Source organism: Myotis lucifugus, unplaced genomic scaffold (genome assembly GCF_000147115.1).
Source record: "Myotis lucifugus unplaced genomic scaffold, Myoluc2.0 scaffold_3437, whole genome shotgun sequence".
In the NCBI taxonomy this organism is placed as follows: Eukaryota; Metazoa; Chordata; class Mammalia; order Chiroptera; family Vespertilionidae; genus Myotis; species Myotis lucifugus.
The window spans coordinates 1-14038 of NW_005874485.1; the positions used below are offsets into that span (position 1 = coordinate 1).

Sequence of the window (14038 nt, forward strand, 5' to 3'; positions counted from 1 at the left end):
CTGTGCTGTTCACAAAATGAATTTTCTTGATATTTAAAATTTTTATTTACGAGTATCGCCCTGGCTCGTGTGGCTCAGTGGGGTAGAGCGTCATCCTTTGGACTGAAGGATCCCGGGTTTGATTCCGGTCAAGGGCACAGGCCCAGGTTGCGGGCTCCATCCCCAGTGTGGGGCGTGCAGGAGGCAGCCGATCCATGAGTCTCTCTCATCATGGATGTTTCTCTCTCTCTCTCTCTCCTTCTCCCTCTCCCTTCCTCTATGAAATCAATCAACCCATCAATAAAAAAATAAATATATGTATATATATTTTTAAATATATATATTTATTGATTTCAGAGAGGAAGGGAAAGGGAGAGAGAGAATCACGGATCGGCTGCCTCCTGCACCCCCACACCCCCACTGGGGTTGGAACCCACAACCCGGGCCTGTGCTGTGACCAGGAATCGAGCCGTGACCTCCAGGTTCATAGCCGGACGCTCAGCCACTGAGCGATGCTGGCCGGGCCGGAGGCCTCTCTGGCTCAGCCCGTCTCCCTGGCTGATTGCAGGCGGCCCTGGCAGCCGGCTCGGAACTGGGTGACCCCAACCAGAATGCAGCCCGGAGCCCCTCCAGCGACCCCTGTGAGGCTGGTGAGTGAGCTTCCCCATCTTCCCGAGCCTTCTCCTTCGGCCCTGGGAGGGGGGGGGGTGGGGGAGCCTGGTGGGCGGGCCTCTCCAGCAGGTACCCTGGCACCCGCTCACCCCCCCTCCTCCCCCTCCTGGGATCTCTCCAGACAGAGGGACTCTGTGCTTACTCAGACAGAAGTGGGGGACGTGCCCAGGCTCGCTGCTCCCCAGGAACCCCCTGTCAGGAGCCCGTCCCCTCAGGGCGGTGATGGGGACACCCAGGCTCGTTCACTCTCAGGTGGAGGCTCTGAACCAGCCCCCAGAGCAGCCAGGAGCCCCAGCTTCCAGGGCCTGCTCTGCCCGCCCTCCAACCGCCCCCTCCTGGCCAGTCCCCGCCAGAACCCTGGCCCCTGTGGAGCCTGGTCACCCTGCAGCCCCCACGCCTGCACCCCCCCCCTGCTCACAGACAGGGGCGCACACATCAGTGAACCTGCCTTCAGGGGTCCCCTCTGTAGGGGCCGACCACACACCTGCTCCCATCACCCTCCACCCCCACTCACCCCACCCCCACCCCACACGCCTCCTGTCAGCCAGGAGCTTCCTGGGGCTCCAGCTCAGGGACTGAACCCCCAGCCCCAGCCCCGGACCACGCACCTGCCCTCCCCCGGCACACACGCCATGCACACCCGGCACCGTCCCGCCTCCGCACATCTGTGCGCGCTCCCGCAGGAATGACGGAGACACAGCTGCCCCCACGCAGCCTGAGGGGCTGGGCGCCTGCAGGAACGTGTGGCTCCGCCCCAGGACAGCCTTCACCTTCGCGGGGGCGCGGGGCCAGGCGGGCTCCTGCGGGCGTGGCCAGGCTTCTTGCTCGCTTTCCCGGCTGCCCTGGCGAGTGGCCCGGGAGCTGCTGAGCGGCCCTGTGTGTCGGCTCCGGGTAGAGGCGGGGTCGGCGGGCTCCAGTGTGCACACCCACCCCCTCTGAGCCGAGCTGCGGGGGATCCGTAAAGGCCGAGGGGGAGGAAGGTCCCCAGTTCCTGGGACACATGGAGCCGAGGCTCAGTCCAGAACATTCCAAGGAGACAGAGGGGAGGGTTGGTGCTGTGCAGGGGCCTGGCCTCGGGGACCAGGACGGGTGGGTGCCGGGCCCCACCTCACCTCTGTGCCCCCCCTGCCCAGGCCACTACGTCAGCGCGGACTGCACCATGGGCCAGGCCGTAACGTGCTGTCCGTGCCCCCCTGGCGCCTTCCTGGCCCACCCCAACAGGGCACAGTCCTGCTCGCCGTGCACCCAGTGCCGGGAAGGTAAGTGGGCGCCGTCGGGCGGGGGGTGGGGTCTGTGTTGTGTAAAGCAGCCTCCCCGGGACCTGCCTGGGGGAGTCGCCCCAAAGGCAGTGATGACGGGGCCCAGGCGCTGGGCCGCGGACGCCATCACGGGGCCCACGTGCTCGCCGAGCGCGGGAAGCGAAGCCGCGATGGAGAGTGTGAGGGCGCCGCAACGCACAGCCTCGCTCCCAGGACACACAGGGGCCTGGCCCTCAGCGCTAGGAAGGTGTAAGTGAGCTAAAATCATAGCAATAATAGTAATCTAATCTAATCTAATGAAATAGAAACATGCAAATTGACCATACCTTGGCTATGCCCCAAGCCACGCCCACCAGCCAATCAGAGTGACTATATGCAAATTAACCCAACCAAGATGGTGGCCAGCAGCCACAGAGCTGGAGCAAACAGGAAGCTTGGTTGAAAAGGCAATGGAAGAAGCCAAGTATCCCGCCTGCCCTGGCCCACTGTGGCCTCCGCTAAAGGCAGCAAAGTTTCAACTATAGAAGATAAATAAATTCCAGATACCTGCTTCTAGTCAGCCTCCACTGGGAGCTTGGGTCACGGCGGGCCGTGGCCAGCCTGCAAACAGCCATCAGCCCCTCACCCAGGCTGGCCAAGCACCCCAGGGGGACCCCCACCCTGAAGGGGCTGTGGCCAGCCTGCAAACAGCTATAAGCCCTCACCCAGGCTGGCCAAACCCTCATGGGGTGAGGGTCCCTGCTGGGGGCTTGGCAGCCTGCAAATAGCCATCAGCCACTCACCCAGACTGGCCAGGCACCCCAGCAGGACCACCCACCTATAAGGGGGTGTGGCCAGCCTGAAAAAGGCCCTCAGCCCCTCACCCAGGCTGGCCAGGCACCCCAGAGGGGACCCCCACCCTGAAGGGGCTGTGGCCAGCCTGAAAACAGCCATCAGCCCCTCACCCAGGCTGGCCACATCATCAAGAGATGAGGGTCCCTGCTGGAGGGCTTGACGAGCCTGCAAACAGCCCTCAACCCCTCACCCAGGCTGGCCAGGCACCCAGTAGGGGCCCCCACCTTGAAGGGGCTGTGGTCAGCCTGCAAATAGCCATCAGCCCCTCACCCAGGCTGGCCAGGCACTCCAGGAGGGACCCCCACCCTGAAGGGGATGTGGCCAGTCTGAAAACGGCCCTCAGCCCCTCACCCAGGCTGGCCAGGCACCCCAGCAGGACCCCCACCCTGATCCGGGACAACCTTCAGGGCAAACCACCCAGCCCCCACCCATGAACCAGGCATATAATAAAAGGGTAATATGCAGATTGACCCTAACAACAGAGCAACTGGGAATGACTGGTCACTATGACACACACTGACCACCAGGGGGCAGATGCTCAATGCAGGAGCTGCCCCCTGGTGGTCAGTGCACTCACACAGATTGAGCTCTGCTCAGCCACAAGCCAGGCTGACGGCTGCCAGTACAGCAGTGATGATGGCTGGAGCCTCCTCAGCAGCGCTAAGGATGTCTGACTGCAGCTTAGGCCTGCTCCCCGCTGGCAAGTGGACATCCCCCGAGGGCTGCCGGGCTGCCAGAGGGATGTCTGACTGCCAGCTTAGGCCCAATCCCCTGGGGAGTGGGCATAAGCCAGCAGGCGGCCATCCCCCGAGGGGTCCCAGACTGCAAGAGGGCACAGGCCGGGCTGAGGGACCCCCCCAAGTGCACAAATTTTTGTGTACCAGGCCTCTAGTGATAATAATAAAATAAGCTGCAGTGGAAAGAGGCGCAGGCATGGCATAGAGGACCAGGCCTCAGGGGTGGACGTGCCTACAAGGAGCCCTGAGGTCCTTGGTGTGCGGGGCTCTGTGCTTGGGCGTCGTCCTGTGGAGCAGGATCAGGGCACGTGTCTAGGTCGCTGGTACAATCCCCAGTCGAGAGCGGGAGGAGGCAGCCGGTCAGTGTCTCAATCATCAATTTTCTCTCTCCCTCCCCCTCTCCCTCTCCCTTCTCTCGGAAGATCAGTGAGAACACCCTGGTCCGTTTGGCTCAGTGGGTGCGGGTCAGCCGGGCCCTGAGGGGTGCAGGCTGCACACCCCTCATGGCGGGCTCAGGCCCTGGCCACAGTTGGGTTGTGGGAGGGAGGCTCTTATCACTGTCCGTCTCTCTCACATGTCGATGTTTCTCTCTCTGTCTCTCCCCTTCCCTCCACTCTCTCTAAAAACATCAGTGGGGCCTGGCCGGCTTTGCTCAGTGGTTGAGCATCAACCCCCGAACCAGGAGGTCAGGGTTCCATTCCCGGTCAGGGCAGATGCCCAGGTTTCGAATCCCCAGTAGAGGGTGTGCAGGAGGCAGCCGATCAATGATTCTCTGTCATCATTGATGTTTCTCTCTCTCCCTCTCCCTTCCTCTCTGAAATCAATAAGAATATATATATATTTTAAAAAAATTTTTAAAAAAAGCAGCTTCCAAAGGTCTAAACTTAAAGATTTTTAAAAAATCAATCTACACTAATAAAAGAGAAAAATGGTAATTGGCGTACGACCGCTACCCTTCCCATTGGCTAATCAGCATATCCTTATGCAAATTAACTGTCAGCCAAGATGGCGGCCGGCAGCCAGGCAGCTGGAAGCGAACGTGAGGCTTGCTTGCTCCAGTGACTGCAGACTCCAACGTTCCCCGCCTGACTTGCCGGCCTCTGAGCTGGCAGTTTGAAACATTCTAACAAATATAGCCGGCTGGGATCTCAGAGCTGAAGTTATACATTGTTTCGATTATAGAACGGCAAACAAACCAGCAGCGGAAGCCTCAGAGCTAGAGCCAGAGCTAAAGCTGGCCCAGAAGAAAAAAAAAAAAGAAAAAAAGGAGCGGTTGGGAGCTTCAGTCAAAACCGCCAGCCTGAAAGCAGCCCTCAGCCCCTCACCCAGACTGGCCAGGCACCCCAGTGGGGACCCCCACCCTGAAGGGTGTGTGACCAGCTGCAAACAGCCATTATCTCCTCATCCAGGCTGGCCAGGCACCCCAGTGGGGACCCCCACCCTGATCCAGGACACCCTTCAGGGCAAACCAGCCGGCCCCCAGGCCTCTATCCTATATAGTAAAAGGGTAATATGCCTCCCAGCACCGGGATCAGCGGAGCCACGAGGCCTCCTGGCACCAGATCAGCATGACAGGGTGCAGCGCCCAAACCCCCTGATCGCCCCGCGGCTCTGTGTGTGACAGGGTGTGGCATCCCAACCCCCTGATCGGCCCTGCTCTGTGTGTGACAGGGGGTGGCGCCCCAACCCCCCCCCCCGACCCCCCACGGGCTCTGCTCTGTGTGTGACAGGGTAGAGCCATAACCTCCCCATCGGCCCTGCCCTGAGTGTGACAGTGGCGGTGCCCCAACCCCCTGATCGGCCCTGCTCTGTGGGTGATAGAGGGCGGCGCCCCAACCCCCTGATCCGCCCTGCTGTGTGTGTGACAGGGGGCGGTGCCCTAACTCCCCTATCAGCCCTACTCTGTGCATGACAGGGGGCAGCGCCCCAACCCCCTGATTGGCCCTGCTCTGTGCATCACAGGGGGTGGCTCCGCAACCTCCCCATTGACCCTGCCTTGAGTGTGATAGGGGGTGGTGCCCCAACCCCCCAATCAGCCCTACCCTGAGCGTGACTGAGGGTGGCATCACAACCTCTCAATCCGCCCTGCTCTGTGCATGACAGGGGGTGGCGCCCCAACTCCCCAATCAGCCCTGCTCTGAGCCCGACCAGGGGCTGCACCTAGGGATTGGGCCTGCCCTCTGCCACCCAGGAGCAGGCCTAAGCCAGCAGGTCGTTATCTCCCGAGGGGTCCTAGACTGCGAGAGGGCACAGGCCGGGCTGAGGGACCCCCCCTTCCCCCCGAGTGCACAAATTTTTGTGCACCGGGCCTCTAGTAAAAATATAATTAAAGAAAAAGAAAGGGTCTCTGAGAGTGAAGAGGCGGACCGTCTTACGTCCGCCAGAGCCGGTGCCGCACGTGGGGGGCAGGGCAGTGGGGATCCTGGCCCGACGGGAGACGGGGGGTCAGTGCCAGCCTCGGAGGAAACACTGGGTGTAGTGGGTGACGTTCCCACGGGCCTACCCCACTCCCCACCGCCCGCCCGCCTCCGTCTGGACCGGGACCCGCTCCCCCCGTGTGTCAGAGCCCGGCCAGTGTGCGGTGGCACCACCGGGAGCCTCCCATGTCCACTGGCAGAGTCCCAGCCCTGGTGCCTGACCCGCCTCCCCTCCCCCCGCAGACCAGGAGATGGTGAGTGACTGCACCCCGAAACAGGACCGGAAGTGCCAGTGCAAGACCGGGGAGTTCTACTGTGACTCTGAGGACTGCCTGGAGGGCTGCCACCGCTGCACCAGGTACGGCCTCGGGGCGCAGGCAGCCGCTCAGCCTGGGCCCCCCCACCCCACCCCCAGTGGCGTGTCTGCCTCGGGTTCTGCCGCTGCCCCTCGGTTCTCCCATCTGTAACCTGGTAGCACTTGCCACGTGGAGGCGCCTGCAGATGAAATCCAACCAGTGTCCTGGCTGTTCCCACCGGGGGCCCCCTGGGGCCAGGACTCCGTCCACCCAGAGCCACCACCCGCTCATCCCACCAAAGCACAGAACCTGCCCGGGTCCCTGAGGGGTGGAGGGCAGGGCTGTGGGAGACGGCAGAGGCCTGAGGAGGGAGGGCAGGTGGGAGCCATAGACAGTTCCAGAGGAGGCGGCTCTGGGCAGAGGAAGAGCCGTGAGCCCCGCGCCCTGTCCCAGCTGCAAGGCCAGCCCCGCGCGGGCTCTGGGAGGACCCTCCTGCCTCCTGGGCTCTGGGTGGCGGCGCCCCTGGCGCTCCTCCTAGACCTGCTGCTGCGGCCTCTGCTCTGTCCACCATCGCGCCGCCTCCTGTCTGCGTCTCTGTGCTGCTCCCTGCGAACAGACTCCCCTTAGGAGGACGCTGGTCACGGGAGGCCCGGCTCCTCCGAGATGGCCTCCCTTTAGCACCATCACACGCACAGATTTCCTAAGAAGGTTCATCCTGAGGTCCCGGGTGGGCTCGATGGGGGGACCTTCTGAGAGACATGACAGCGGTGAAACCCCTGGCAAAATAGCTCCCTTTTTAAAAGAAATGGATTTTAATTTTTAAATTTTTTTATTTTTTATTTTTATTTTTAAAATATATTTTATTGATTTTTTACAGAGAGGAAGAGAGAGATAGAGAGTTAGAAACATCGATGACAGAGAAACATTGATCAGCTGCCTCCTGCACACCCCCTATTGGGGATGTGCCCGCAACCAAGGTACATGCCCTTGACCGGAATCGAACCTGGGACCCTTCAGTCCGCAGGCCGACGCTCTATCCACTGAGCCAAACCGGTTTCGGCAAGAAATGGATTTTTATTGATGTCAGAGAGGAAGGGAAAGGGAGAGAGAGGAACGTCAATGATGAGAGAGAATCGTGGATCGGCCGCCTCCTGCACGCCCCCCACCAGGGATGGAGCCCACAACCCGGGCCTGTGCCCTGACCGGGAATCGCACCGTGACCTCCTGGTTCCTAGGCTGATGCTCATCCCCTGAGCCCCCGGCGGGCAGAGCAGCGCATTCTGTGAGGCGCGTTGTGGGCCCTTCAGTGCAACTCAGACCATGTGAACTGTGGCCCTGGGACCTGACAAGTCCAAAGTAGGGGACGCCTGCAGGTCCGGTTGGATCAGGGCTCTGCTTCTCTCGACTCCTTTGCCTGCCCATCTCCATGGGCTTCCTCTCGGGGCTGCTCCCTCTCGGTGCGGCTGTGGCTCCAGCAGGTGCAGTCCTCAGAGCCGCACCCCAGGGCCCCGAACTCCCTCGCTGTGCTCTCAGCGGTCCCGGAGCCGCGTGGCCGATGGTCTGGGAAAACCCGGCACAGGCTGCCGGAGCCCGGGGCCCTCCGGGGCGGGGCCGGCCTGGCCGGGAAGTGATGCTCGGGGTCCTTCACTCCTTCCTCTCAGCTGTCCCGGCGCCACCCTCCACACCTGCAACGCCACGAGGGACACCGAGTGCGCCCCAGCAGCCCGGCCAGAGCCAGGTAAGCGGCCCCGCCTCCTCCACGGCAGCCAGCCTGTGCACAGAGGGCGCCGACCGGCTCTGGGCTGGGGTCCGTGCTCAGCTCTGCCCCGTAGAAAAGAGGCTGCAGGCAGAAAGGGGTGGGTGTGCGTGGCCGGGTGCCAAGAAAACACTATTTCTTTTCTAATATATTTCTATTGATGTCAGAGAGGGAGGGAGAGGGAGAGAGGGAAACATCCATGATGAGAGAATCATGGACCGGCTGCCTCCTGCACACCCCCGACTGGGGATCGAGCCCGCAACCCGGGCCTGTGCCCTGAGAGGGAATCGAACCCTGACCTCCTGGTTCATAGGTCGACGCTCAGCCACTGAGCCAGGCGGTCGGGGGGAGCGGGGGGGAGGGCTTAAAGCACATTTAATGCCCACCCCCCACAAAAAGAACATAGTTAGGACCTAATCTGTGATTAAACACAGTGGTCAGAGCCCTGGCCTGGTTGGGTCAGTGGTTAGAGCCTCAGCCCGTGGACCAAAGGCTGGTGGGTCGATTCCCAGTCAAGGACACGTCCCTGGGTTGCAGGCTCCATCCCCAACCCGGTCGGGGGGTGCGGCAGCCCATGGATGTGTCCCTCACACTTTCACATCCACGTTTCTCTCTCTGTCTCTCCCTCTCCTCCCTCCCCTCCACTCTCTCTAAAAAAATCAATGGGAAAATGTCGTCGGGCGAGGATTCATGAGAAATAAATACACTTCAGGAAGCTGTTGGAGGAGCAGGCCCCGTGGCAGGGTCACTGCTGTCCCTCCACCTCCTGGGCTGGCCCGGCGCCGGGGCCACAGCTCTGATGGGCCCGCCCTCGCCCGGGTCCCTGTGGTGGCTCCGCTGGGTGCTGTCATGTCACCCGGGGGAGACCAGCCCCCGAGTGGCCTCAGCAGCTGGCTCCTGGGTGGCCCTGCCCTGTCCCTCTGGCCACCTGGCCGGGCCTTCCTGCAGTCACCATGGGGTCCTCTCCCTCGTCCCCACCTTCGGCGGGGGGGCCTGCCTTCCGGGCCGGGAGTCCGTGACGCTCGCCCCAGAGCCCCCCCCCCGGGGCACCGGACCTTCGCCCTCTTCTGGGAGGGCGGACCCTGCGGGCAGCGAGTCCTTCCACGAGGGACGTGCTTCCCCGCTACCGCGCTCTGTGCCCCCAGGACCCCCAGCCGGTTCCCTGGCTGTCAGCGCCTTGGTTGTGTCTGTGGTGGTCTTTGTTGCCATCGGCATCCCCTTAGCCATCGGCATCGCCATCCCCATCGCCATCGCCTGGCGGAGAAGAAGAGGTAAGCGGAGGAGAGCGCTCCGGACGGGAGAGCAGCAGCGCGGCCGGGGTCCCGGCAGGCTCTTGACCAGCGTTTTCCATTTAAAACACAGCTGCGCTCACTTTCTTATTCATTTTTAATATATTTTTATTGATGTCAGAGAGGAAGGGAGAGGGAGAGGGAGACATCCATGATGAGGGAGAATCATGGATCGGCTGCCTCCTGCACGCCCCACACTGGGGATGGAGCCCACAACCCGGGCCTGTGCCCTGACCGGGAATCGCACCGTGACCTCCTGGTTCGTAGGTGGATGCTCAGCCACTGAGGCACACGGCCAGGCCGGGCTCACTTTCTCACTCGGGGCCCCTGTGCCGTGTGCTTTGTGCCGCTGACCAGGTGCAGGGCTGCAGACGGCGCACATGGGGGCGGCCATGGTGGGGAAGCAGGGAGAGCCCGGGGCTGCTCCACCCGGGGTCGGGGGGCAGGGGAGTGCACCGAGGACACTCACGTCCCTCCGTGTGCCCACAGGGGTGCTGCTTCCCCAGTGGCTGTGCCGTTTCAGGACCGGTAAGTGCTTTCCCTGCTGTGGATCCCAGGCCTTGGCCTCAGAAGTCCGAGTGCGGTTCATGTCAGTGGCAGCCCCGTGCCCTGTGGGTCGTATTTCGGATCTCTCCCACTTCTCCCCGTGCCCTCCTCCCAGCCCCCCCCCCCAGGCCTTCACTGTGGTTGTTCACTGTTCCCCAGTATCCGGGGGGTGCGTGCCTTTATCTGCCACATGTCTGCCCGACTGGCTGTGCGGGCGGTTTGCTCGCACCGGCATCGCCACGAGCAGGCCTGTGCCGCGTGGTGGCCCCAGGATGCGATCCTGTCACTAGTGATGGGAGTCCAGCTGCACTGCCCTCTGGTGGGGTCAGGCCCGGACAGGTGGCCCGTCAGTGACCGACGGCATCAAGCGCGATGACCGTGTCTTCACTTGCTTTTCTTCTGTCTGATTTTCAGCGACGTCGGGGGAGCCAGGCAGCCATGTAAGTGTCTCCCTGGGCTGTTCCCGGTGGAGGGCAGGGGCGACAGCAGGGTCGGGGAGGCCGCCGGGCCCCGTCTGCATGCACAGCTCAGCTTCCGGGGCGGCGTCTGCACCCCTTTACCCTGAGCCCCGAATGTCAGCTGGAAAGAGACTTTCACTCCCCTGGTCGGGCCCGGGTGGGATCGGAGGCGCAGGGGCCAAGGGCTTTGTACGGGTTTCCCGGGGCTTAAACACCGCAACTTACTGTCCCCGACCCGGGGCCCAGAAGCCCACAACGCAGGGGCCGGGGGGTGGGCTCCCTGGGAGGCTCTGGGGGGGTCCTCCGCCCCTGCCCGCCTCCCCTGGGGGTGCTGCCATCCGGGGCGCTCCTCGGCCCCCGCACTCACCTGGCCTCCTCCAGGCGTCGCTCTGAGCAGTCCTCACAGGGACACTCGGCCGTCACTGGGTTTGGGGCGCGCTCTCACCCTGTGGGGCCTCTGCCGCAAAGACCCCATTTCCAGATGAGGCCCCTTCACAGGGGGGGTAGGACGGGGACATGTCTTTCTGGGTCACCATTCAGCCCTGTCTTTTAAGAAATAATGTTCCTATTGATTTCAGAGAGAGGAGGAGGAGGAGGAGGAGGTGGAGGAGGAGGAGGAGGAGGAGGGGGAGAGAGAGAGAAAGAGAGAGAGAGAGAGAGAGAGAGAGAAGCATCGATGATGCCCTGGCCGGTGTTGCTCAGGGGATAGAGCGTCGGCCTGCAGTCTGAAGGGTCCTGGGTTCGATTCTGGTCAAGGGCAGGTACCTGGGTTGCAGGCTCCCACCGGCCGGGCCCTGATCAGGTTCGTGCAGGAGGCAACTAATCCATGTGTTTCTCTCACATCAGTGTTTCTCTCTGTCTCCCTCTCTCTTCCACTCTCTCTGAAAATCAATGGAAACATATCCTCGGGTGAGGCTTAAAAATTTTAAAAAAGGTGGAAGCATCAGTGATGACAGAGAATCATGGACCGGCTGCCTCCTGCCCGTCCCCCACTGGGGATGGAGCCCGCAATCCGGGCCTGTGCCCTGACCCGGAATCCAACCTGACCTCCTGGTTCATAAGTTGACGCTCAACCACTGAGCCAGGCCAGAGCTGGAACCTGAGCCCATGAAGTGTTTTTCTCTCAACGCACAGCCCAGGCTGAGCCTCCAGCATCGCGGCCTGTCCCCCCCTCACCCCCACCCCGGCGTGGCTTGTGGATTGGGAGGGAGGGGCTGTACTATGGCTTCTGTCACCACAGGAATGGCTTTGTCCTTTAGGCGATACTGCGACCCACCGACCCTGAGAGGGGCCCCCTGGCCCTGGGCGTGGAGATAACGCCACTGTTGCCAGAGGAGGCTGACACCCCGATGCCCAGTGCCCTGACCCGCCCGGGACCCTCAGCCGACCCCGACTCCGACCCCAACTCTGACCCCGACCCTGACCCTGACCCTGATACTGACCCTGACCCTGATACCGACCCCGACCCTGACCCCGACCCTGATCCCGGGGCAGGAGTGGAGCTGCAGGTGGAGGTGACAGGAGGCGGCTGGGTAGCCCCAGAGCCTGCGCCCCCGACTCCTGCTGCCGCTGCCCCGGGGGCCCGGGCCCAGGACAAGACGGACGCCGGCCTCCGTTGTCCAGCAGGTGAGGGGCCGGGGGGGCGGGGAGGGGGACAGTGAGGCTCGCTTGCTGAGCACCTGCTGAGTGCGCTCCGTTAGGGCTCTTGTCAGTGCTTGTCTGCGCCTCCCGGGCCGCCCCAGCCCAGGCCACGGACCAGCCGCTGGGACCACAGACGTTCACTGTCTCCCGGCCCTGGAGGCCATGGCTGAGGTCACGGCGTCCGTGGGCCGGTCCCCCCTGGGGCTGTGAGGGGCCTTGGCCTCCTGCTGCTCGTGGTGTCGGGCGATCTGTGGGCTTCCTGGGCGTGTGGAAGTCCCCGGCTCCGCCCTCCAGTTCACGCTGCGTCCTCCCTGCCAGCGTGTCTGTCCATGAGGGGGGACCCGTCCTGCTGGACCAGGGCCTCCCGTTCACTCCTTCCACCTGCGGCCTCCTCTCTCCACATCCGGCCACGTCCACCTCTCCGGGTCAGGACCCCAATGTCTTTGGGGACAGGACTCAACCCATTGCAGTCCCCCCCCCACCTCCTGTCCACGGGGACAGTGACCCCGAGGGGCACTGAGACTCAGCGAGTGTGCCTGCCGGGTGCCACCCTGGGAGCCACCGCCGCGCCCCCACGAGGCCGCCAGGGCTGTCCTGGGACAACGCTCTCTTCTCTCCTCAGGAACATAAATGAGGATTTTGTGACGGACACGTCCCGCCCTGACGGTGAGTCGTCCGGGTTCTTGCTCCGCGGTGATGTCCGGGCTGAAGGCGGGACTTTCTGTGGCCTCAGCACTCGCTCACCGTCTCCGATGACCTTGGGGAAACGGGCCTTCTTCCCGGATAAGTTTTGGTCCTAAAGGAAGGTCGCGGTGCTTGGTGTGAGCACGCTCGCGCCTTTCTGAGGAAACCACGCGTGGCTGGTAGGGATGCTCTGCCACCTCGGCCAGCAGGGCCCTCCTGGCTGTGGGCTGCTGTGACTGGTGTGAGAGTAAGGACTTCTTTTTAAACATATATTTTATTGGTTTCAGAGAGGAAGAGAGAGGGAGACATCAATGATGAGAGAAAATCATGGATCGGCTCCCTCCTGCACGCCCCACACTGGGGATCGAGTCTGAAACCCAGCCGTGTGCCTCTACAAGGAATAGGACCTCACCTCCTGGTGCCTAGATCGATGCTGAACCACTGAGCCACACCTTCCAGGCCGCCAGGTGCTTTCTGGAACCCCATCCTCTCGGGCAGCTCTGGGAGGTCTCCCCACGTCACAGGTCAAAGTTCCGGCAGCCCGAGGCCACGAGGCTGCAGAACTCGCCCAGGCCTCCATCCCAGCCAGGCTCCCTGGCCGCAGCCTCGTCTGTCCTGCGGCCCCACCGCCTCTGGGAGCCGGAGAGCAAGCGCAGGGCCAACCTCCGCAAACCCATCCCCGGGCCCCAGGGCTGCCGCCTCCCCGGGTCCTGGGTCCCTTCTCCAGGGTCATGGGCTCCAGGACGAATGAGCTGCAGGCAGGTCAGGAGCCACGCCGGGTCCTGGCCACACGCACCTTCCGGAATGTGAGTCCGTCTTCCTCTGGTTTCCTCTTTTCAGCCACAAGAGGCTGATTGTGAACTCGGACATGAGGTCCCGGGGCGGGACTGGAAGAAGCTTATGACGTCAGTCGGGCTGGAAGAAAATGGCTTCGAGATGTGAGACCACGGAAGCCCCGGATCCCGCGGCCCCGCGTGGTAGTGCGATGCTGCTCGGCCGGAAGGACCCGCTGGGGAGGGAGCGAGCCATTCCCGCTCCTGGCGGCCTCCACACCACGGACTATCCCAGACCTATTGGTCAGGTCGGCCCTGGCCTGTGTCCCTCAGTGGACAGAGGATCAGCCTGCGGACTGGAAGGTCCCTGGTTAGATTCTGGCCGAGGGCACATGCCCGGGTTGCGGGCTCCATCCCCAGTGGGGGTGGTGCAGGAGCCGCTGATCAATGATTCTCTCTGATCATTGATGTCTCTCTCTCCCTCTCCCTTCCTCTCTGAAATCAATAAAATATATATATATATTTAAAAATCTCTTACCTCCGGCCCTCACTGGTTCAGCTCAGTGAATAGAGCGTCGGCCTGCGGACTGAAAGGTCCCAGGTTCGATTCCGGTCAAGGGCATGTATCTTGGTTGCGGGCACATCCCCAGTGGGGGGTGTGCAGGAGGCAGCTGATCGATGTTTCTCTCTCATCGAT

The 14038-nt window shown here is 62.6% G+C and overlaps 1 protein-coding gene across 2 annotated transcripts; it reads left to right on the top strand.

The window, feature by feature from the left end:
* The first annotated feature begins 429 nt into the window (after window positions 1–429).
* Window positions 430–13775, top strand: LOC102423985 (basic proline-rich protein-like). 2 transcript variants are annotated; one of them, XM_023749183.1, is made up of 10 exons: window positions 430–629; window positions 1785–1910; window positions 6142–6256; window positions 7856–7932; window positions 9096–9221; window positions 9729–9767; window positions 10200–10225; window positions 11503–11869; window positions 12507–12550; window positions 13409–13775. In XM_023749183.1, exons 2-9 carry the CDS (start codon window positions 1811–1813, stop codon window positions 12512–12514), a joined length of 858 nt encoding a protein of 285 aa, XP_023604951.1. In that variant the 5' UTR covers window positions 430–629; window positions 1785–1810; the 3' UTR covers window positions 12515–12550; window positions 13409–13775. The 2 variants fall into 2 exon arrangements, with proteins under 2 accessions (XP_023604951.1, XP_023604950.1); XM_023749182.1 differs by lacking the exons at window positions 430–629; window positions 1785–1910; window positions 6142–6256; window positions 7856–7932 and having other exon boundaries at window positions 8186–9221.
* The last annotated feature ends 263 nt before the right edge of the window (window positions 13776–14038 follow it).